At 44.0% G+C, this 19,234-nt stretch overlaps 1 protein-coding gene across 2 annotated transcripts in view; it reads left to right on the top strand.

Annotated features, from left to right (window-relative positions):
* The first annotated feature begins 3,301 nt into the window (after positions 1-3,301).
* PAMR1 (peptidase domain containing associated with muscle regeneration 1) overlaps positions 3,302-19,234 on the top strand; it is a 94,239-nt gene continuing 78,306 nt past the window's right edge. Inside the window, exon 1 of one of the 2 annotated variants that reach the window (XM_004050946.5) lies at positions 3,302-3,879. In XM_004050946.5, coding sequence (XP_004050994.3) covers positions 3,807-3,879 — 73 coding nt within the window. In that variant the 5' untranslated portion in view covers positions 3,302-3,806. The remainder of the gene's footprint in view (positions 3,880-19,234) is intronic. The other variant, XM_004050945.5, reaches the window with a different exon arrangement.

The following is a 19,234-nucleotide window of genomic DNA, read 5'->3' as shown; positions in this document are numbered from 1 at the left end:
CTAGACTCAATGATTGTATATATTCACAAAATCACTTTCCCCAAATCTGAGAAATATTTGGTCCATTTTTCAATTTTAATTTATGAAGATTAGTGATTCTAAAAAAGTTGGGAGTTTGCAAATGAGAAGGCTATGGCTCCCTCTTATTCAAAAACCTGCATGCAAAAATTTGCATATGATTTTGGAAGATTTAAAGTCCCTCAAAAAACCCCATCTCAACCAGGAGCTTCCAGATTAAGAATCCTTGATTTAGAACAATACTAAACTCTATCAATATGAAAAATGCAGTTGACCATAATGGGGACAGAGAAAGGTAAACTTGTGTAGGAAAACAGAAATTTGTGTAGGGCTGAATGTCCTCAGTAAACTACTGACTTTTCTGTATCATAATAACAGTTCTCTTTCTCTTCCAGCCCTGGGATTATTGTGCAGTTCAACAGGGTAATATCTGATTACTGCTTTGACTTCTCCAGAAAAATACATCCTCCACCTTTGCAGAGCATCTTTTTGAGAGTTTCTTTCCAGGTCCTCAGCTCTAGGAAATTTACAAACCCAAATTAGTGACAACAAACTAACAAATCAACTCTTGAAGGGGATTCCAGAAACAGAACAAGGGCCTCTGTTTCCAGACCCCTGAACCTAGAGAAGTAAAGACCTGGTACCAGGGACTTCCTTCGCAAGTAGCCAAACAGGTTTGTTGGGAAGGAAAAATAATCTTTCTTCCCTACCCATCTTAGATTCCTTGGCTGTGGCCCTGTAAATTAGAATGACAAAAAAAAGAAAAAACAGATTAACAAGAGAAAAACAAACAAAAGTTTTTTTATTAACTTGTGCATGGTGCTTACATGTTGAAATACCTAGTGAGGAGTAACTCAAAGAGATGGTTAGAATTTGGGTTCATATTGCATTTTTAAAAAGAACAATAAATTTGCAGAGAAGTGGCAAGACAAACAAAAAGGACTTTGAGCTTCTAGGGGTAGCAAATTATGGGAAGATAAATAAATGGGGGTCCTAATGGGAGATAAGACTAGTTAGTAAGTTTTGGTATGTAGATTCCTCTGGGCTGATAAGGGTCTAGGGTTGTCTCCAATGATTAACTTCTGTCCGTCCTGGTAGAGAGGGGAGGTGGAGACACTATACTTTTATTAATTCAAGTCTGCTTTTAGGAAAATGGGGGGAGAACAGAGACCTACTCTTGTATCTACTTCTTCTTAACTGCTTTCAGCTCAAAATAATCCTCATGCCAAAGGGGCATATTTGGGGGTGGTATACACTGCTACCCTTCAGGTTCATCACCTACAGCCCCATCCTGTCAGGGGGATGCAATTCATGTAGGGATGAGGCTGCTTGGTATTGACTCAGAGAGGTGTGTGTGGTCGGGGCTGGGAGGTGGGGAGAGGGAAGGTGAAAAGAAACCCCACGTGTCATGGGAAGGACCAGGTGGAGATAGTTGAATCATGGGGACAGTTACCCCCATAAAAGTTTTAATTTTGTTCTCTAGATGTTGGTGGGCCCTGGTGGTTTAGGAGTAGGGTGTGCTGAGCTCAAAGCAAAGTCTCGGGAAGAGAAGTCACCCTGGACTACTGATGAAGGCCTGGAGTAAAGATTAAGAAACGGAAGTGGAAGGGAAAAGATAAGGGGAGAAACCTGAGGAAGGTAGAATCTGTAAAGCTCAGGTGCTGTCAGCTGGAGTTGAAACAGACTCCTGAGAGGCTCTTATGCCTACAGTTATTTGGGAACTAAGTCATCTTCTTCCCACTCCCATCTCCAAAGGACCAGGACTGGTTGGCCAGCAACAAGGTGAACCTCCCTTCTTCTAACCTCTGCCCTTTACCTCTTAGGTATATGCTGCCCTCTGGTATTCTGCTCCTGTTTAAGGCTACTCTTGGTGCTTATTTTAAACTGATTTCACCTCGATATGGAAGTTGAGTGTAGGAACAAGACTTATACCATGGGATGTTCTTGGGGGCAGTCTCAGGTCAGATAATAGAGATAATGATTAATATTTATTGTGCACTTAATATGTGGTAGGCTCTGTGCTATGGGCCTTACATGCATAATCTTATTAAATTCTTCCAGTGATCTACAAAGTAGGTTTGATTATTATTTCCATTTTACAGATGAGGAGACTGAGATTCAGAGAGTTAACTTGCTTAAGGTCACACAGCCAGAAAGTGGTGAATCAACAATTAGAACACAGGCCTGCTGAGTTCTTGCTTCCAGTCACTTCACTGCAATAGGCCCGCAGAAGCAGGGCTGGAGTTCAGAAATTCTTTCTAGTAGAGCACCTGTGTCAGGGCTCCTGACCTTCTGATCTGTCCTGAGCTTTATAGATTCTACCTTCCTCAGGTTTCTCCCCTTATCTTTTCCCTTCCACTTCCATTTCTTAATCCTTACTCCAGGCCTTCATCAATAGTCCAGGGTGACTTCTCTTCCCGAGACTTTGCTTTGAGCTCAGCACACCCTACTCGTAAACCACCCGGGCCCGCCAACATCTAGAGAACAAAATTAAAACTTTTATGGGGGTAACTGTCCCCATGATTCAATTATCTCCACCTGGTCCTTCCCACGACACATGGGGTTTATGGGAACCACAATTCAAGATGAGGTTTGGGTGGGGACACAGCGAAGCCATATCAAATGGTGAAATACAATTCTGCATATGTAGCACCCTAAGAAGCTCTATAGCCTAGTGGCTAAGACTATAGCCTGTGGGCCTAAGCTGCCCGGGTTCAAACTCTGGCTCTGCCCCTCACTAACTGTGTGGCCTTGGATGAGTTATTGAATCCTCAATGGTTCCGTTTCTCTAATTGTAAAATACAGAGGCTAGGTTTATTGTGAGGAATAATTGAGCTAATATATGTAAGGTACATGACACCTGGCACGGAGAAGTTTATTAAAAAAAGTCACCTATTATCTTATAAAACATCCTTCTTCCTCACTTCGAGATGTCACTTGCTATCTTGTACCTAAACTGAGCCCTTTCGGTGGAGGCAGTGAGGGTTCTTGTGTGTTCTTCTCCATCCCTGCCTGGCGTGTGCGCAGGAGCTATTTATGTTGCTGAATTCACCATCATGGGGATCACAGGAAGAGGAAAACTTTTTCCAGTAGCTCAGGAGCTGTTTATGTCGCTGAATTCACCATGACGGGGATCATAGGAGAGGAAAACTTTTTCCAGTAGCCTGTAGTTGCAAAAGATAATAAGCTTTCCAACCCGTGATCACCTGGAGCAAACGGAGAGGAAAGGAGATAAACGAGGAGTGTTGGGTGCGGAGTGGAGAAAGGCTCCCTTTCTCCTCCCATCACCAACTCCTCCTTCTCCTCAGGCCAGGCTTTTAATCAGGCTCCCCGCGTGCAGTCAGAGAGGGCAAAGCCAGCTCCCGTCTCAGCCTCCCGTAGGAAGATCTCCCGGCCTCACCTGAGCGCCCCGCAGCCCTGGGTACCTCTGCTCCCGCCCAGGGTCCTACGGCCCCTCCCAGCACCCAACACTGGGACCCCACCTGTACCTAGGCTGGCCTCCCTGCCCCGCAGTTTCCTTTGCAGCCGCCGTCCCCGGGTCTCCAGGCGTGGCCACACCTCCCGGGGCCCCGCAAGGGTTAAGGCAGCAGAGACGAGAGGTTTGGGCTGACGTCGCTCTGGCTGAAGGTGGTTCCCCTCAGATGAGGATGGGAGAGCCTGGCGAGCTGAAACCCGAGCTCCCGCTCAGCTGGGGCTCGGGGAGGTCCCTGTAAAACCCGCCTGCCCCCGGCCTCCCTGGGTCCCTCCTCTCCTCCCCAGTAGACGCTCGGGCACCAGCCGCGGCAAGGATGGAGCTGGGTTGCTGGACGCAGTTGGGGCTCACTTTTCTTCAGCTCCTTCTCATTTCGTCCTTGCCAAGAGGTACTGTGAGTAGCGTCCGGGACACCCTAGGAGGACACCCTAGGAGGGAGCATTTTCCTCCTGGGGTCTGCCTGGGAGCAGGACTGGGAGTCTCAGGAGCTGGGCTGTGTGTGTTTGGGGTGAGGGGTTGAGTGGGGGGGCTTTTCCAGTGATAATCTTAGGGACTTGGCTGGTGGTGCTGGAGCTCCTGTGGCCCTCCCTGAGACTGTGACGTGGTTTTGTCATCCCAAATCGTGGGGCTGTACTGTCTCAGGAAAGCGGACCAGCTCCTATTTTATTTGCTCTTTTTATCATTTTAAAAGTACCAAATTGCCTTAGGGAATCAATTCTGAGTTACCCGCTCTGACTTGCAAAAGCGAAGTTTCTCTTGGAAAGGGCTCCCTCAGAGGTGAGCAAGAAAGAAAGAAGAGAGGGAAAGAAAGAAAGGAATAAAGAGCAGGGCTTGCTTGGTGTTCTTCTGGTGAATCTTGCTTCACGAACTCCTACAGCCATACCCCTTCGGAGTAGATCCAAGCACAGGAGATTGACTCACTCAGCATATATAGACACACTTCCTTTCTGATGAGAGTGAGAAAGAAGAAAAAGCCAAGGTTAAAAGTGCAGATTGTTTCTGGGATGCACAGGGTTTGTTTTGAAAGAGCTCTGGCTTCTTTGGTTTTCATGTATCATTTTCTAAGCCACAATCCCCAGGTCAAATGGGCTTCTGGGGACAAACGAGGCTGGGACATGATACGGAGATCCAGCTAAGGGCAGAAGCGAGGACATGGCAGGTCCTGCTTGCTGGCAGGCAGGGAAGTGGGAGCGTCATAGGAACATCTGTCCTTCTATGGCCCTGGGGGTAAAGTGAGACCTCATGAGGTGAGGGCAGGCCGAGATGTACAGAAATGACCAAACGGGGCAGCTCTGAGTAGGGGCGGGTTATGTATGAGCCTTCGCTGCTTCCCTTCTGTGCTGGTTACCTGTCACCTGAACTCTATCTGAGAGCTGGGTGCTCTGCCGCTGCAAGTAGCTGGCAAGTGCCTGAGAACGAAACAGGCCAGGTCGGGTGGGGAGGATGCTAAATGCAATAACCTGTGTAGAAGGGAAACTTAGCCATAGGCACATCCCTTCATGATCAACGAAAATCTGAGATACACAAACCCCCTGCCCTTCATTTTGGTCAATACGTTCCATCTACCTAGAGCCTGCCTGCCCAGGTAGGATCTTCCTTAATGATTTACAATAAAGATGGTGAGTGTTTCATTTGAATTTTGCCTCCATGGTGTCTGGAGCAGCCCAAAGACAATAATAAAGGAAGAAGGAGCCCTTCATAAGGGCTGACAATCCATAAACCTAAACACTTGCCTAGGGGTAAGTGGGTGACTTTGCATTAAGGCACCTCCCTACTTCATCTTTGCCTTTGCATGGTGTCGGTGGACCAGCTCCAGAGGACCTGGTTCTTCTCAGAGTGCCAGGGCTCAGTGGATTTGATTCCTCAGGGTTACATCAGCGTTCCCCTGCTTCCTGTTTTATTACATGGCAGGTGAGGCGCTTCAAAGCCATAAAAGTTTAAAAGAAAATAAAAAAAACCTGAGCTGCCTCTTTTTCCTAGCCCAGAATCTGAAAAATCCATTTATTTCTGACCCGAGAACCTCTTTTACCTTTGGCTGTGAAAAAGCTTCAGGGAGGATGCGCAGTTTGTTGGTAGCTAAACTGCTGCCTGAACCAGAGCGCAGCTTCATGTGTTTAGCAAGGATATTTTAGTTGTTGAATGTTTTACTCACATTTCGAGGGAAGACGGAGGAATAGCGTGGAGAAGGAAAATATTTCCTCAAGGAGTGAAGGAAGTCCACTCCCTGCTGGGATGCTGAATCTGGCCCCAGGCAAGAAAAGCTTGGAAGCGTATTTCCTCTAATTAACTTTTCTAAAAAGAGTATTTGCTGAATTGTAAACATCCACTGGGATGGTACCAGAGAGTGTTGTTGCTCACTGGCATGTGACACATGTTGGGAGGATGAGAATCCAAACATGAGGCCAAGTGATAACCCAACATAAACAGAATGATGGGAGAAACCCAACTCCACTGACTTCACCAAATTGCAGTAGCTCTGCCAGTGTGATTCTGCCGAAGAGGAAAACCTCATTTAAAATATGGGACTCTTGGGAATGAAAACTTAATCTGGAGAACTTCACAAGTGTTGCTTCCAACAGACATTAACTTGTGGGGAATGAACATAAATGCAACCAGGGAAGATAATTTGAAGTGCAGATATTCAGTGGGCAGGAAAAGCCAGCTGAGAAAGGAAACATGGAAAGAAAGCAAGGGAGAAGGAGTGGCAAGAAAAATGAGATGTGAGATTACACTGGGATGTGTTGGCAAATTCCTAGGAGAAAGCTAGGAAAATTGGGCCTTCTTGGCACGGGTGGATTTTTGCGGGGATCATGAAGAGGGTGTTCCCCTAATATACACTCTGAGAGCTCCTGGCATCCCCAACAGGAAAATAATTTAATGATGGGATCATGGAGTTTAGGAGCTGAGAGTGACTTTAGAAATTATTTTAGTATGAGTCCCTCAATTCAGAGGACGAAGAGATTAAACATCAAGCAAACATTTAGTGAACATTTATTAATGTGTCCAGTCTTTGAGCTAAAGGCTTTATATGCATTAATTCTCAGACCACCCTGAAATGGCATTGCTATTATTATCTGTGTTTTACAGATGAGGTTCAGAGAGGTTCTATGATACACAGAGGTTTAAGGATATACAGGTATGGTTCCCCCAAAAATTGAACATAGAATTAGCAATTCAATTTCTGGGTGTATACACAAAAGAATTGAAAGCAGGGACTTGATTAGATATGTTTACATCAATGTTCATAGCAGCATTATTCCCAATAGCCAAAAGGTGGAAACAACCCGAATGTCCATTGATAAACAAGATACAGTATACACCTACGATGGAATATTATTCAGCCTTAAAAATAAAGGATATTCTGATACATGCTATAACACAGATGAACCTTAAGACCTTATGCTAAGTGAAAGAAGCCAGACACAAAAAGACAAATGTTCTGTGATGCCACTTATATGAGGTACTTAGAATAGTCAAATTCATGTAGACAGAAAGTAGGGTGGTAATTGACAGGGCCCAGGAGAAGATGGAATGGGAGTTATTATTTGATGGGTACAGAGTTTCAATGTGGAATAGCAAAAAGTTCTGGAGATAGATGGTGGTGATGGTTGCACAATAGTATGAATGTACTTATGCCACTGAACCATGCACTTAAAAATGATTTGAGGCAGGCGCAGTGGCTCATGCCTATAATCCCAGCACTTTGGGAGGCCAAGGCGGGCAGATCACGAGGTCAGGAGATCGAGGCCATCCTGGCTAACACAGTGAAACCCTGTCTCTACTAAAAATACAAAAAATTAGCTGGGCATGGTGGCAGGCGCCTGTAGTCCCAGCTACTCGGGAGGCTGAGGCAGGAGAATGGTGTGAACCTGGGAGGTGGAGCTTGCAGGGAGCCAAGATCACACCACTGCACTCCAGCTTGGGTGACCGAGTGAGACTCTGTCTCCAAAAAAAAAAAAAAAAAAAAACAAAAAACGAGTTGAAAGGTAGTTTTTTGTTATGTATATATTTTCCACAATAAATAAATAAACAACTACACTGGCAGAGTAGTGGAGCCCAGGGTGAGCTCAGGCTGTCTAGTGTCTGAACCCAAGTTCCTCCGTTACCTGGAGGACATATATTCACACATCTAGCACATGGACTGATTATGCTGATGGACATCTAACTTTGTTAGGGTTTCAGGATGCACATGAAGCAGCGGAAAGAGAGCCCTTGCTAGCTCCTGTTTTAGTGGCATTGTTGCTGCTTCTTGGCTGGTTGTGGCAAAGAGGGAGACTGTGCTGATAGACCACAAACTGGCAGCCTTTGGAGCCAAAAGGCCTGCAGAATTTATTTAGTAGGATGCAAGTGCTTCAGAGTGTTTTGAACCTGAATGTCTTGAGGTAGGCTGGATCCTCTCTAGGGTCTGACACTCCACCTCTCAACCCATATGTTTAATACCTGCTAATCCTTACTAGCATCTGAAGTTTTGACCTCCATTTCTGAGAGGGATGGGACAGGAAGGGGGAATGAGAGGGAGAAGGTGGAAGGCTGGATGGTGAATGGAGGGAAACAAGGGAGTTCAGCTGCTGAGGACTAATTGGCCAACAGGATTTTTCAGAGCATCTGGTACATCAGACTTTTATCAGTGTCTAACATATTTTAATCTGTATATTTCATGGAGCATAATCTACCTCTCTCTGTGACCTCCAACTCTTTAGTAAAATGTTTTACTTTCATGAATGCCCTTGAGCATAAGCTTTCAGTGGAAACTGAAGACAGGGCTGGGTGTTATATCTGGGTCAATAACCTGTGAACAAAGCACCTTAGACATGGGAGCCCAGAAGCAGAGGTGACCTAGAGCGTGCAAGTCCCTCAGGAATATGCAGAAGTCTTGGGGAGGGCTTTAGAATACCATTGGCATGGACAATGGATTTGACTTAATCTTATCCACATCTGGGTTATACTGGCTAGACAGAAATGGCCAAGATAATGGTGCCTGGGACCTAATGACAGGTCTTAGGTCTGAAAATTATTTCCATCTGCCCCAGTGGGGTGGCCAATCCTGATGCAAAAGAAAACTTCTCTACCTGCCTCCCCTGAGACCAGCTCTAGAAGCTGCAGTTGATTTGGGGTGTAAGCAAATTGGGAAAAGTGCCATTTCCATGATAAATGAGGGAAGGTTGTGCCCCATTCCCCCCTCACTGGGGAGGAGCTGTCATCCTCACTTTGTGGATATTTGAAAGTCACAAGAGCCCAGCCTCCCTCCTGTCTTATTTTAAAGGGGAGGGAAATGCAATGTTTACATTTTCCAGTTCCTAAATTCCAGGGCAGAGAACCCAGAGGCCAGCTGGAAAACTGAAAGCTACCAGATCAGTGGCAGAAACTCTATTAGATTCCAAGCCTGGTCTATGTTTAAGGAATTCTGTTTGTCAGCCATCTCAACACCTGGGTGAGAGCTTTAGATTAAAATGAAGAGAAAGAAATAAAAAATTCAGGACACACCAGATCTCATACCTGTAAACAGAACTGTTCAAGGAAGGCAGAGAATTGGAGTTGGCTGGAGATATTAATCTCTGAATCAGTGTGACTGCTACCTCCTACTCAACTCTACCCCTTTTACTTGGTTGCAATTGTCTATGAGACAGACTCAGAGCCCACGTGGGTTGAGAGTGGAGTAAGTAGGGGTTGCACATCAAGGCATCTTTACCCTTGATGATAGAATCATCAATGGTGGAAACACCTTTGAAGAGGCTTCCATTCTAGCATACCTAAGGAAATGAATCCCAAGTTTGGCTATCCAAATAATTTATTGAGTTTGTGGTAAACACTAGGCACTCCCGTATATGCTTTATATATATTTACTTAATCCTCACCACAAACCTAGGAGGTAAGTACTATTGTTGTTTGCCCCACTTCATACACAAAGGAGCTTAGGCAAAGGGTTTCAGTACCTGCCCGGGTTATATAGCTGGATATCCGTGTTTTTGAATCCAGTCTGACTCCATAAGGCATGCCCTGAAATGTGACACACCACCACCACAGTAAGCAGTAGGTCCAACGGTGGCAGATCTGCTGGCTGTATTTTGGCCAAATGGTAAAAAATCATGGTGTTAGTAAGGGTGTCTGATTATCCCTGGAACATCCCAAGTGCCCAGATTGGCCTGCGTCAAGTCATGTTCTCACCTCTGTGGAGGTGGAGTGGATGCAGGAAAAAGACAGAGGCATCAGCAGCCCCAGTAGCACCACATGGAATCCAAGAGGAGCCATTCCCTAGAGGAAACAGGGGTGCCAGGCAGACCGAAAGTCCAACCAGTTTCTGGGACAGCTGTCCATGGTGTCATGTACCTTGCTCCCAGTAGACATGGGAGGTGAGAATTTCTTTGTCCCATGGTAAATTTTTATCATCCAAATCACATGTCTGTTTGCAGAGGAACAGAATTGCTAATGTGACCATTTATTTCCAGTGTGGCCCTGACATTTTGTACGTCTGCTCCTTTATGGATGTGTTCTGTGTAAACTCTTAAGCCATGGGATGGGAGGAGCAGACCTGGAATGAATAAGGGGGAGCATTTTTCCCCCTTCTTTTTTGGCAAAACATAGTTGATGAATATTGCAGGGGATGGAGACTCAATCCCTTTCCTCTAATCCTAAGATGGGTTTTAAGCAATTCATCTCAACCTTGAATGAGGATCTACTGTCTAACAGACACCAGTGTCCTGGATCTTATGTCAGCTATTTAAGGAAGTGGCCCCCTTGGCTGAGCAGCTATGAAGACTGTCACTCTTCTGTCTCTGGTGTTGGATAAATGCCTTTATTTCTGCAGTCTGGGCATCTTTATCATCGCCTTCTCTGAGGTTCTGGCTGTCTCAGAGGGTTGAGTTAGTGGTTTGGCAGCAAGCATCTCTGTAAGTAGAAGTCTGGTCAGTTGACTTGATGTTTGGAAAACCAGGCTGTTGCTGCCAGAACAGAGTGAGGAACACATTTAGCTAACTTTAGCTCGGGTGAGACACAGTTGTCCTCACACCCTGACACAACAATTGTCCTCATGCACTGAATTGATGGTGGGTTAAAAAAATTCCAGCTAGCTTAATGAAAAACCACCGGATGGAGAGGGGATGTTGGGTTGTTTTGCTTGAAATCAAATGAGTTGTTTAATGACTCCAAGAAACTAAAGCATCAATGTTTTTCAAATCCAGTTGCACTTCTATTTACTTTATAATTCCACTGGACGGTATAAGGGAAAAAAGACAAAAAGAGGCTCTGTGGTCAAACAACTTGAAGTAATCAGTTAATTCTCTGATCACCTCAAGTTGTTTGACCACAGAGCCTCTTTTTGTCTTTTCCTTTATACAATCCAGTGGAATTAGTGCTCCATGGAATACAGCTGGGAGAACTCTGATCTCTCACCCGTAAGGCATAAGACATGGAAGAATATCTCACCATTAAGGAGGAAAGGGTAAGAAGGGAATTTGAAAGTCTAAGAAACATGAGCTTCCCTTTAGACTTTTGCATCCACCATGGGATCCCTCCTTAGAAGTTAACGAGAATGATGGAGAACACCTGAAATGTCCTAAGATAAGTTGCCTGGGCTTAGCTTCTACCTGGTATCATCTACTCCTATAATTTTCAACCTACCTTTGCTTACTTGGATACAAGCAGAAGTGAGGACATGGCTGGTGGTAAGGAATCCTCATTACAACACTTTTTGGTCTGGCTTTTTGCCTCCCAGGGGGTTAACTGCCTGCTTCTCAATGGTGTTCAGCCTCCCTTTTGGGCAAGCCTGGTCCTGTGGCCAATGCACTGGTAGAACAGAATGGATAAGTATCTCAAGCCCTCGTGGAAATGAGATACAAATTGCAGTCAACAAAAATATTCACTAATGGACCCAATGGATTCCTCTTTCTGTACAATAGAGACTCTGAAAAGTCACAGCAAGAGAAGATTCTAACATCGGTCTTTGCCACAAATAGCCTTTACACTTGGAATCACACATGCTTCCATGTCCATATTCATGTATTTATTTAGTAATCCTTATCAAGCCCCTATCGGGTGCCAGGCATGGTTATAGGTGTTGGGAATATCAAGATGAATAGGACAAAGTCATTTTTCTGAAGGCACTTGCAATCTACTGAGAGAACTTATGGTTCAGCTTGGCATTTCCCAAAGTGGGTTTCAGGAAATGCTAATCCTGGGAGATATTCAGCAAAAGTAAACAGAATCCAGGATGTTATGATGAAATAAGTCTGGGGGATTTGGAGATTATAGACTCTGCAGAGTCCTGCAGTAAAGAAAGCTATAATTCATTTTTTATAATGAAATATTTCACAAAGTTGTTTGACCACAGAGCCTCTTTTTGTCTTTTTACCTTATACCATCCAGTGGAATTAGTGCTTCATGGAATACAGTTTGGAAAACTCTGACCTCTTGCCCATAAGGCATAAAACATGGAAGAATATCTCACCATTACAGAGGAAAGGGTAAGAAGGGACTTTGAAAGTCTAAGAATCATGGGCTTCTCTTCAGACTTTTGCTGAGGTATGAGTAGGAAGTCTGATGTCCTCATCACTTAACGTTTGCTGAGATGTTGAAAGGGCCATGAGATGATGGCACATCCATGTTCCTATGAGAAAGGTTCTTGCCAGCACTAATCAATTTGGGCTATGGAGAAAACTCATTTCCTGTATTCCAGGTGCTTGTAGTAATGTGAGTGGTCTTGGATCATTTGGCAAACTGAGGTGTGAATCTCATTTGTTAGCACGCCTGATGATGTGGCAGTCTGGGGGAGTGAGAAGAGCTGTGACGACTTCTCAGCTAGATGTATCATGTCAGATACAATTATCATCAGTCTACAGAGAATATTTGAGCATCCTTCTAATCCCTGGGACATTAAGTCTAGGGTCTAATCACTCCCTTCTCCCACCTCTTTTTTCCCCTTCCCCCCTCTCACAGAGGCTTCTCTAATCCCTTGCAATTATTTGTTTGAGCTGCCCCCTGCATTGTCACTGTTTCTACCTGACTGATATTTCATTAGATCATCATCGACTACCAAACATTTGACTATAATGTAAAGTAAGAATTGTGGTCCAATTTGTGGTCAAAATTCTCTCGTGTTTGTCAGTTCTGGTAGAGCCCAGTCACTGTGACCTTGATTTGCACAACCTGAAAGTGGTCTGTCTGTTTACACTGGGGCTGTATCCCATAGAGACAGCACATGGGTTTGCGCTGTTCATTGACCCCTTGTTTGTTGTTTGTGGGACCTACTTTATTCCTGCCTTCGCTAAATATTGTTCTTGTTGTCATGCAACACGGTTTTTCCCTTGGCCCTAGCATTGTGTGCCTTCTCTCTCTGCCCGGACTAGTTTCAGACAGGATGACTGCAGTGACAATGGATGAGGAATGAAATCAGCTGCTCCTTTAAAGGACATCTTGCCTAAGTGGATTTTGGGAAACTATGATCTTCTCAGCCCCCACTGAATATATACCGAATTCATCTTTGATACAGATTTCTTAGAATGGATGTAAGTTTACATGTGCATGCACACAGAATAATAAAAGTAGGCATATGAGGTGCATATTTGTGTGTGTATATGTATGTATGTGCACATGCATGGGGTATAAAGTACTGTGGTTTGAAACACTGATCAGGGTTTGAATCCTGGCTCTGTCATTTATGGCTGGTTTTATTTAGCAAGTTACTTCCCCTCGCTGATGTGGCCCTATCACCTTCCAATCTGCAGACTGAGGATAATTGCATCTATATCATAGGTTGACTGCAGGTATTAAATGAGATAATCCATTTAACATACTTAGCATAGTTCCCTGGCAAAATGGGAATACTTGAGAAATTAAAGTTGTCATATACTCCTCCCCTTCCTTCTCGTACTATTCTCACTAACACAAGTTTCACAAGGAATTGAGAAGGAATGATACTGGGTGTTTTCATCTATAGTTTGATGAAACTTACATGATCCTCTTGAGGCTCCCTTTTTCAGGCCAAAGTCCCATTCTATTCATCTGTGACTCTGTCAGAGAGAGAAAAAAAAAAAGAGAATCCCAAAAGACTTGGCATACATCTGTCTGTTGACACTTGCTCTCTCTCCTTGGTTTTAACATGCATCCACCTTCCAGCCTTAGGAGAAATGCCTTTCACATGCCATGGCTTCATTTCTCTGTGTTTGAAATAGGGCTGGTGGCAGGTTCTTGTAGGCATGTGAGGGATAACGTCTTATAGAACAGGTGGTTCTGGGCTAATGATGCTCCACCCCAAACACTGAGGCCCCCTTAAAAGTCTGCAGATGAGACGTTGCTCATGGCCATCCACCTGTTGTGATTCAAGCTTAGAGCCAGCCAGGAATCCTCAGGCAAAAAGAAGTTTCCCTTGATCGTGTTCTAGCTTGCAGAGCTGGGGGAGGTAACTATAATAAGGACTAGCCTGCCTGAAGTTGCTCTCAGCTCAGGGCTTCGGGACCCATTGGACATACCATTACAAATGCATCACCCTGGCTCAACATATTTCTACACTTGACATCTGTTGTTGGCCAGCTGCCTTTGGTAGACAGAAAATCTGGCTTCTGCTTCACATAGGGGAATCTGGATAGGAGGACAGTAACAGTAATTCTGGAAGCTTTTGGCGAAGAGGTAGACAGTGGCAGATCAAGACCCCTGATGTAGTCCTAATGCACTCTGACTCAGAAAGAAGATTTTAAAGTGTGCAAGCCTGGGAACAGGTGGGATAGTTTGTAGAATTCTTGGGTCTTGGGAAAACGAGATTGGATTTTTAGGGTATAGCTTATATTTCATTGTTTTTAATGTAGTCATTCTAGTGCTTTGATTGATATAGTATTTGCTGAATTGTATAGCCAAGTTTTATTTATTTCTTTTAGAGACTGGATCTTGGTCTGTCACCCAGGTTGAAGTGCAGTGGCACAATCATGGTTTGCTGCAGTCTTAACCTCCTGGGCTCAAGTGATCCTCCCACCTCAGTCTCCTGAGTAGCTGGGACCACGGTTGTGTACCACCATGCCCAGCTAATTTTTAAATTTTTTGTAGAAACCAGGGGGTGTGGTGCGGGGGTGGGTTTGCTATGTTGCCCAGGCTGGTCTCAAACTCCTGACCTCAAGCCATTCCCCACCACGGCCTCCCAAAGCTCTAGGATTACAGGCATGAGCCATCACACCTGGCTGCCAAATATTTTTAGATGCATTATTCAATTATTTTATTCAGTAACCAATGCTAATAAAAATAAGACCTATTTAGCTCATATTCCAACATTTGAAATAACCCAGAAGCAGCTGTCCTTCAAGGATTTCCTGCACCACAGTTGTTGAGGATAATGGCAACTGGGGGCTCCTCCAAGCTCCTAGAGTTTGGGTTTTGTTCCCTTTGGGTATGGATGTAGAATTTCTGTTTTTAAAGTAAAGCAGCAGGGGGCAAGATAAATGGAAGAGGGATTAGAGAAAAGGGACTAGGAAATGTAAAAGCAAGTGGGTGGAGCCCACAATGCCATGATATAAACCTGAACAGACTGCTTGAAAAGGCCATGTATGTGTGGGCCCCTGGAGGAGACATTACATCTCGCCTCCTTCGTTCCCTTGCCATCTGTGTCTTTTTCTATTCTGCAGAGAATAATGGTAATGTCTGACAAATATGCATTTTTTTCTTCAAAAACCCTTTATGCTCATTGTGTTTTTTCAACTGCAGTGACATCAACAATCTCATCCCTGTGCCTCCATCCTCGCGAGGCTTTAGGGAAATGCCGTGGCAAGGTTTCTTGTCCATGGTTGTCCAGCAGCATAAAGGAGGGGCAGATTCCATGGATGTGGGTTCAGAGTATAGCCCAGAAGATCAGAATCCCTTTCAAGGCCACTAAGAAGTCAGGATTATTATCTTTCATCTTTAGACAAGTGGGAAAGGAGAACCAGTGCAAAGTACAGCTTTACATGGACTGGAGGGAAGGTGCCTTTTTGGTAACACATTCTCCTGGAAATAGTAAAAGCAGCATCAGCGGACTGTGATTTTCAAAGGAATATGCTTATTTGAGAGGCAGAGACTTAGCTCCCACCTCCAGAGATTCTGAGGGAAGATGTCTGGACTGTGGTCCAGGAATAAGACTTTTAAACAAGCATCCTAGGTAGTTTCAATACAGGTGGTCTGGGGAGTGTGTTGTAAATGAGAACATGGGCTTCTGATGCACACAGACTGAGTCCCAGCTCTGCCACTTACTGTATAACCTTGATTAAGGTACTTAATCTTTCTGTGCCTTGGTTTCTTCATATATAAAATGCAAGATAGTAATGCAATTGTGAGGACTAAATGAAAGAACACAGAGAAACACACGGAAAGCACTCGGCATGGTTTCCGGCTCAGAGCAAGCTCTCCATGTAAGTTTATTGTTGTTGTTGCCATTCAGAATGATGAATGACATACCTGAGAGCCAGACCAGCATGATGGTTAATGCTCTCTGACTCTGGAAACAGCCTACTTGGATTTGAATCCTGTCTCTGCTACTTACTACTTGTGAGTATTTAACCCCTCTGGACCTCAGTTTTCTCATCTATAAATAGAAGTGTTAATTGTCCCTATGCTATAGGGTTGTTGTAAGGATTAAATGAGATGATATAGATGAACAACCTAGAACTGTGTCTGGTATATAGAAAGTGCTGTGAAGGTGTTTGTTATTAGTATCTGAAACAGGTTATTCATCAACCATTTTCAGTGATCTCAGAATATAACAATATCTCCCCTAAACTTTCCTTTGGTGTCACTATTGGAAGCAGAGCTCTGTTCTGAATAGACTACTGAGATGACTCAGAGCATGATTGTTGATCTTAAACATGATAACACTAAGTGCTTACTGAGCATCCTGCTCGCCACTTTCCTTTATTTATTTATTTATTTATTTATTTATTTATTTTTTAGACAGGGTCTCACTCTGTCACCCAGGCTGGAGTGCAGTGGTGTGATCACAACTCACTGCAGCCTCGACCTCCCAGGCTCATGCGATTCTTTCACCTCAGCCTCCTGAGTAGTTGGGACTACAGGCACATGGCACTATGCCCAGCTAATTTTTATATTTTTAAAAGATGGGGTCTCGCTATGCTGTCCAGGCTGGTGTCAAACTCCTGGGCTCAAGAGATCCTCCAGCTTCAGCCTCCCAAAATGCTAGAGTTACATGTATGAACCACCATGCCCACCCTAACCATTTTCCTTTTATTAGGTTTTGTATACTCATCACAACCATGAAGAAGTACTATTATTACCCACATTTCACAGACGAGAAAACTAAGAAGTTTAGTGACTCGCCCAAGGCCACCTAGGAACTGGTGGAGCTGGGATTCAAATTTGGGCAGCCTCATTTCTGGATGTTTCTACTCACCAATGCTGCTTTCTTCTTCAACTGTAAAGTCAGAGGTGTGAACTCTCAGGAATCAATTACTGTGTTGGAAAGAGCAAGGCTTTGGCCCTAAAAAGCTGAGTTCTGATCTTTCTTTTCACCTGAAAGCTGTGTTACCTGGGGCAATTTATTTACCCTGTTTCCTTATCTGCTAAATGAAGAAAATAACCTACTTCAAAGGGAGGTTATGAGAATATAATGAGCTGGTATGTGTCAAGGGCTCATATATATCCTTAGTGGGTGCTGGGAGTAGAGGAGGATGAATGAAAAGCCACAGTGTGAGACAGTGTGCTTAATAAAGGATGAGAAAGGAAAGAAAGCAACACATTCATTTTCGATCCTCTACCTCTCCTCAGGGTACATGATAAAAAATCAGATTTCTAGCAAATCCATTGAAAGTTTTATCACTCCTGGTACCCAAAGGGAGGGTGATGATGGCCTTGATTCTCCAGCTGTCAGTATGCTGTTAACAGGAGCAGCTGTGAGAAGGAAGGAGAAGACTGAGGTCACCGAGGTTGAGATCCAGCCAGGCTAGACCGAGGGTCACTTGGTGACAGGTTGGCTCTCAAAAGCTCAGGGGGAGGGATAGAATTACCAAGAGCCCCAGCAAGCAATCTGTCGCCTCTGACTGACAGTCTCATCATTCCTGCTTGGCCTTGTCGGTGTCATCAGCCCCATGGAGCCAGTGGTCAGATCCTCCAGTGGTTAGGAATGTTGTGTGCTGCTTAGACATCAATACCAGAGATTCAGACAGCACAAGATGAGGGGGCAGTGAGTAGGGATGGGTGAGGAGCCCAAGCTGCCTAGTTGTATCTCTCTCTGATTCCTATGTCCTTTTTTCTCCCTCTGGTCTCAGAAAGTTTATAGAATTCAGACGGTAAAAATAAAACCTCAGTAGAAATTTTAATTAAATGTGGTTAGAAGGGAGAGCTGTGGGGTTTTTGGTGGATTCAAAGGTAGGTTTTAACATCAAGGAAGAGGAACAGGCACATGACAAAAGTGTCTTTCTTTGCCACCTTCTGGGGTGGTCTTGGCCAGGGCCTTTAGTCTGACATCTGATGTTTCTATTTGGTCTGGAACAGCCTGACCCTTGTGTTTGTACAGAATCCTCAGAGTCTTTTCAGGTTGACCTTAACAGCCATCATGGCAACATATTTTCTTAAAATATAATGTTGAAGACATTGCACTTGCAGACGATGCCTGAGGGGCACATTTGCTGCTCCTGTCCTTCTGCATAGCTAAGCCCCTGCTGTTTGAGGGATTACATGCTTCTCCATTTGTCAGCAGTAGAAACGGACCAGTATTGGATAGTTGTAAAGCATATTTTGTCAGCCTGGTGAGGGGCTGTGCAAGATGATGATGATTATGACAGCTTTCTTTCACTCACTCATTCATTCATTTGTTTACTAAATATATGAAAGCTGAACCTGTGCCAATTGGTCAGTATTGTTTTCATTGACTTGCTATTCTCATTGATGAAACAGGACCAGGAGGTTAAATGTCTTACATTTGCCAAAGTGAATTCTGAAAGGAACAGGGCTGGACTGATATAACTGGACTTCCCACTTTAGATAGGAGATGCCAGGATTGCTGCCCATAACCATGGAAGTTGAGAGAAGTGTTTGGATTTATGATGCCAAAATACTTTGCAACTGTCTTAATATTTTTTTATTCTGATTTTAAAGAGGGGATCAGGGGAGCACTTGCACACATGGAATAATTATGCAGCAATTTAAAATTTCGTATAAAGACTATTCAATGCCAAGAGAAAACGTTCGTGATACAAGAAAAGAAACAGTTTCTAAAATAAAACATATTACCAATTTTGAGAGATAATAAGACTATGTTTATACATTTGTTAATACCTACATGTGGATATATATGCCCATTGAAAACATGACTTGAAGGATAGACATCAAAATGTTGACATCTTTTCTGAATACCTTTAATTTCCTTATTTAGATTTTCCTTCATTTTCCAAACATTTTCACAAGGAACTCTTTTTTTGGGGGGAATAAAAAGTGTACTGTTTCCGGGGGTGGAGGCGGGGAGGGTTGTGCAGGGATGAATAGGCAGAGAACAGAGAATTCTTAGGGCAGTAAAACCACTCTGTAGGATACTCTAATGGTGGGTACATGTCATTATACATTTTTCCAAACCCATAGAATGTATAAGACCAAGAGTGAACCCTAATGTAAACTGTGGGCTCCAGTGATAATGATGAGTCCATGTAGGTTCATCAGTTGTAATAAATGCACAGTTCTAGTGGGGATGTTGATAATGGGGAGGCTGTGCAATTGTGGGAGAGAGGGTATGTGGGGAATTTCTATACCTTCTTCTCAATTTTGCTATGAACCTAAAATTGCTCT

This window comes from Gorilla gorilla, chromosome 9, assembly GCF_029281585.2.
Source record: "Gorilla gorilla gorilla isolate KB3781 chromosome 9, NHGRI_mGorGor1-v2.1_pri, whole genome shotgun sequence".
Classification (NCBI taxonomy): Eukaryota; Metazoa; Chordata; class Mammalia; order Primates; family Hominidae; genus Gorilla; species Gorilla gorilla.
The sequence above is the reverse complement of the archived record's forward strand: the minus strand, read 5'-3'. Positions and strand labels throughout refer to the sequence as shown.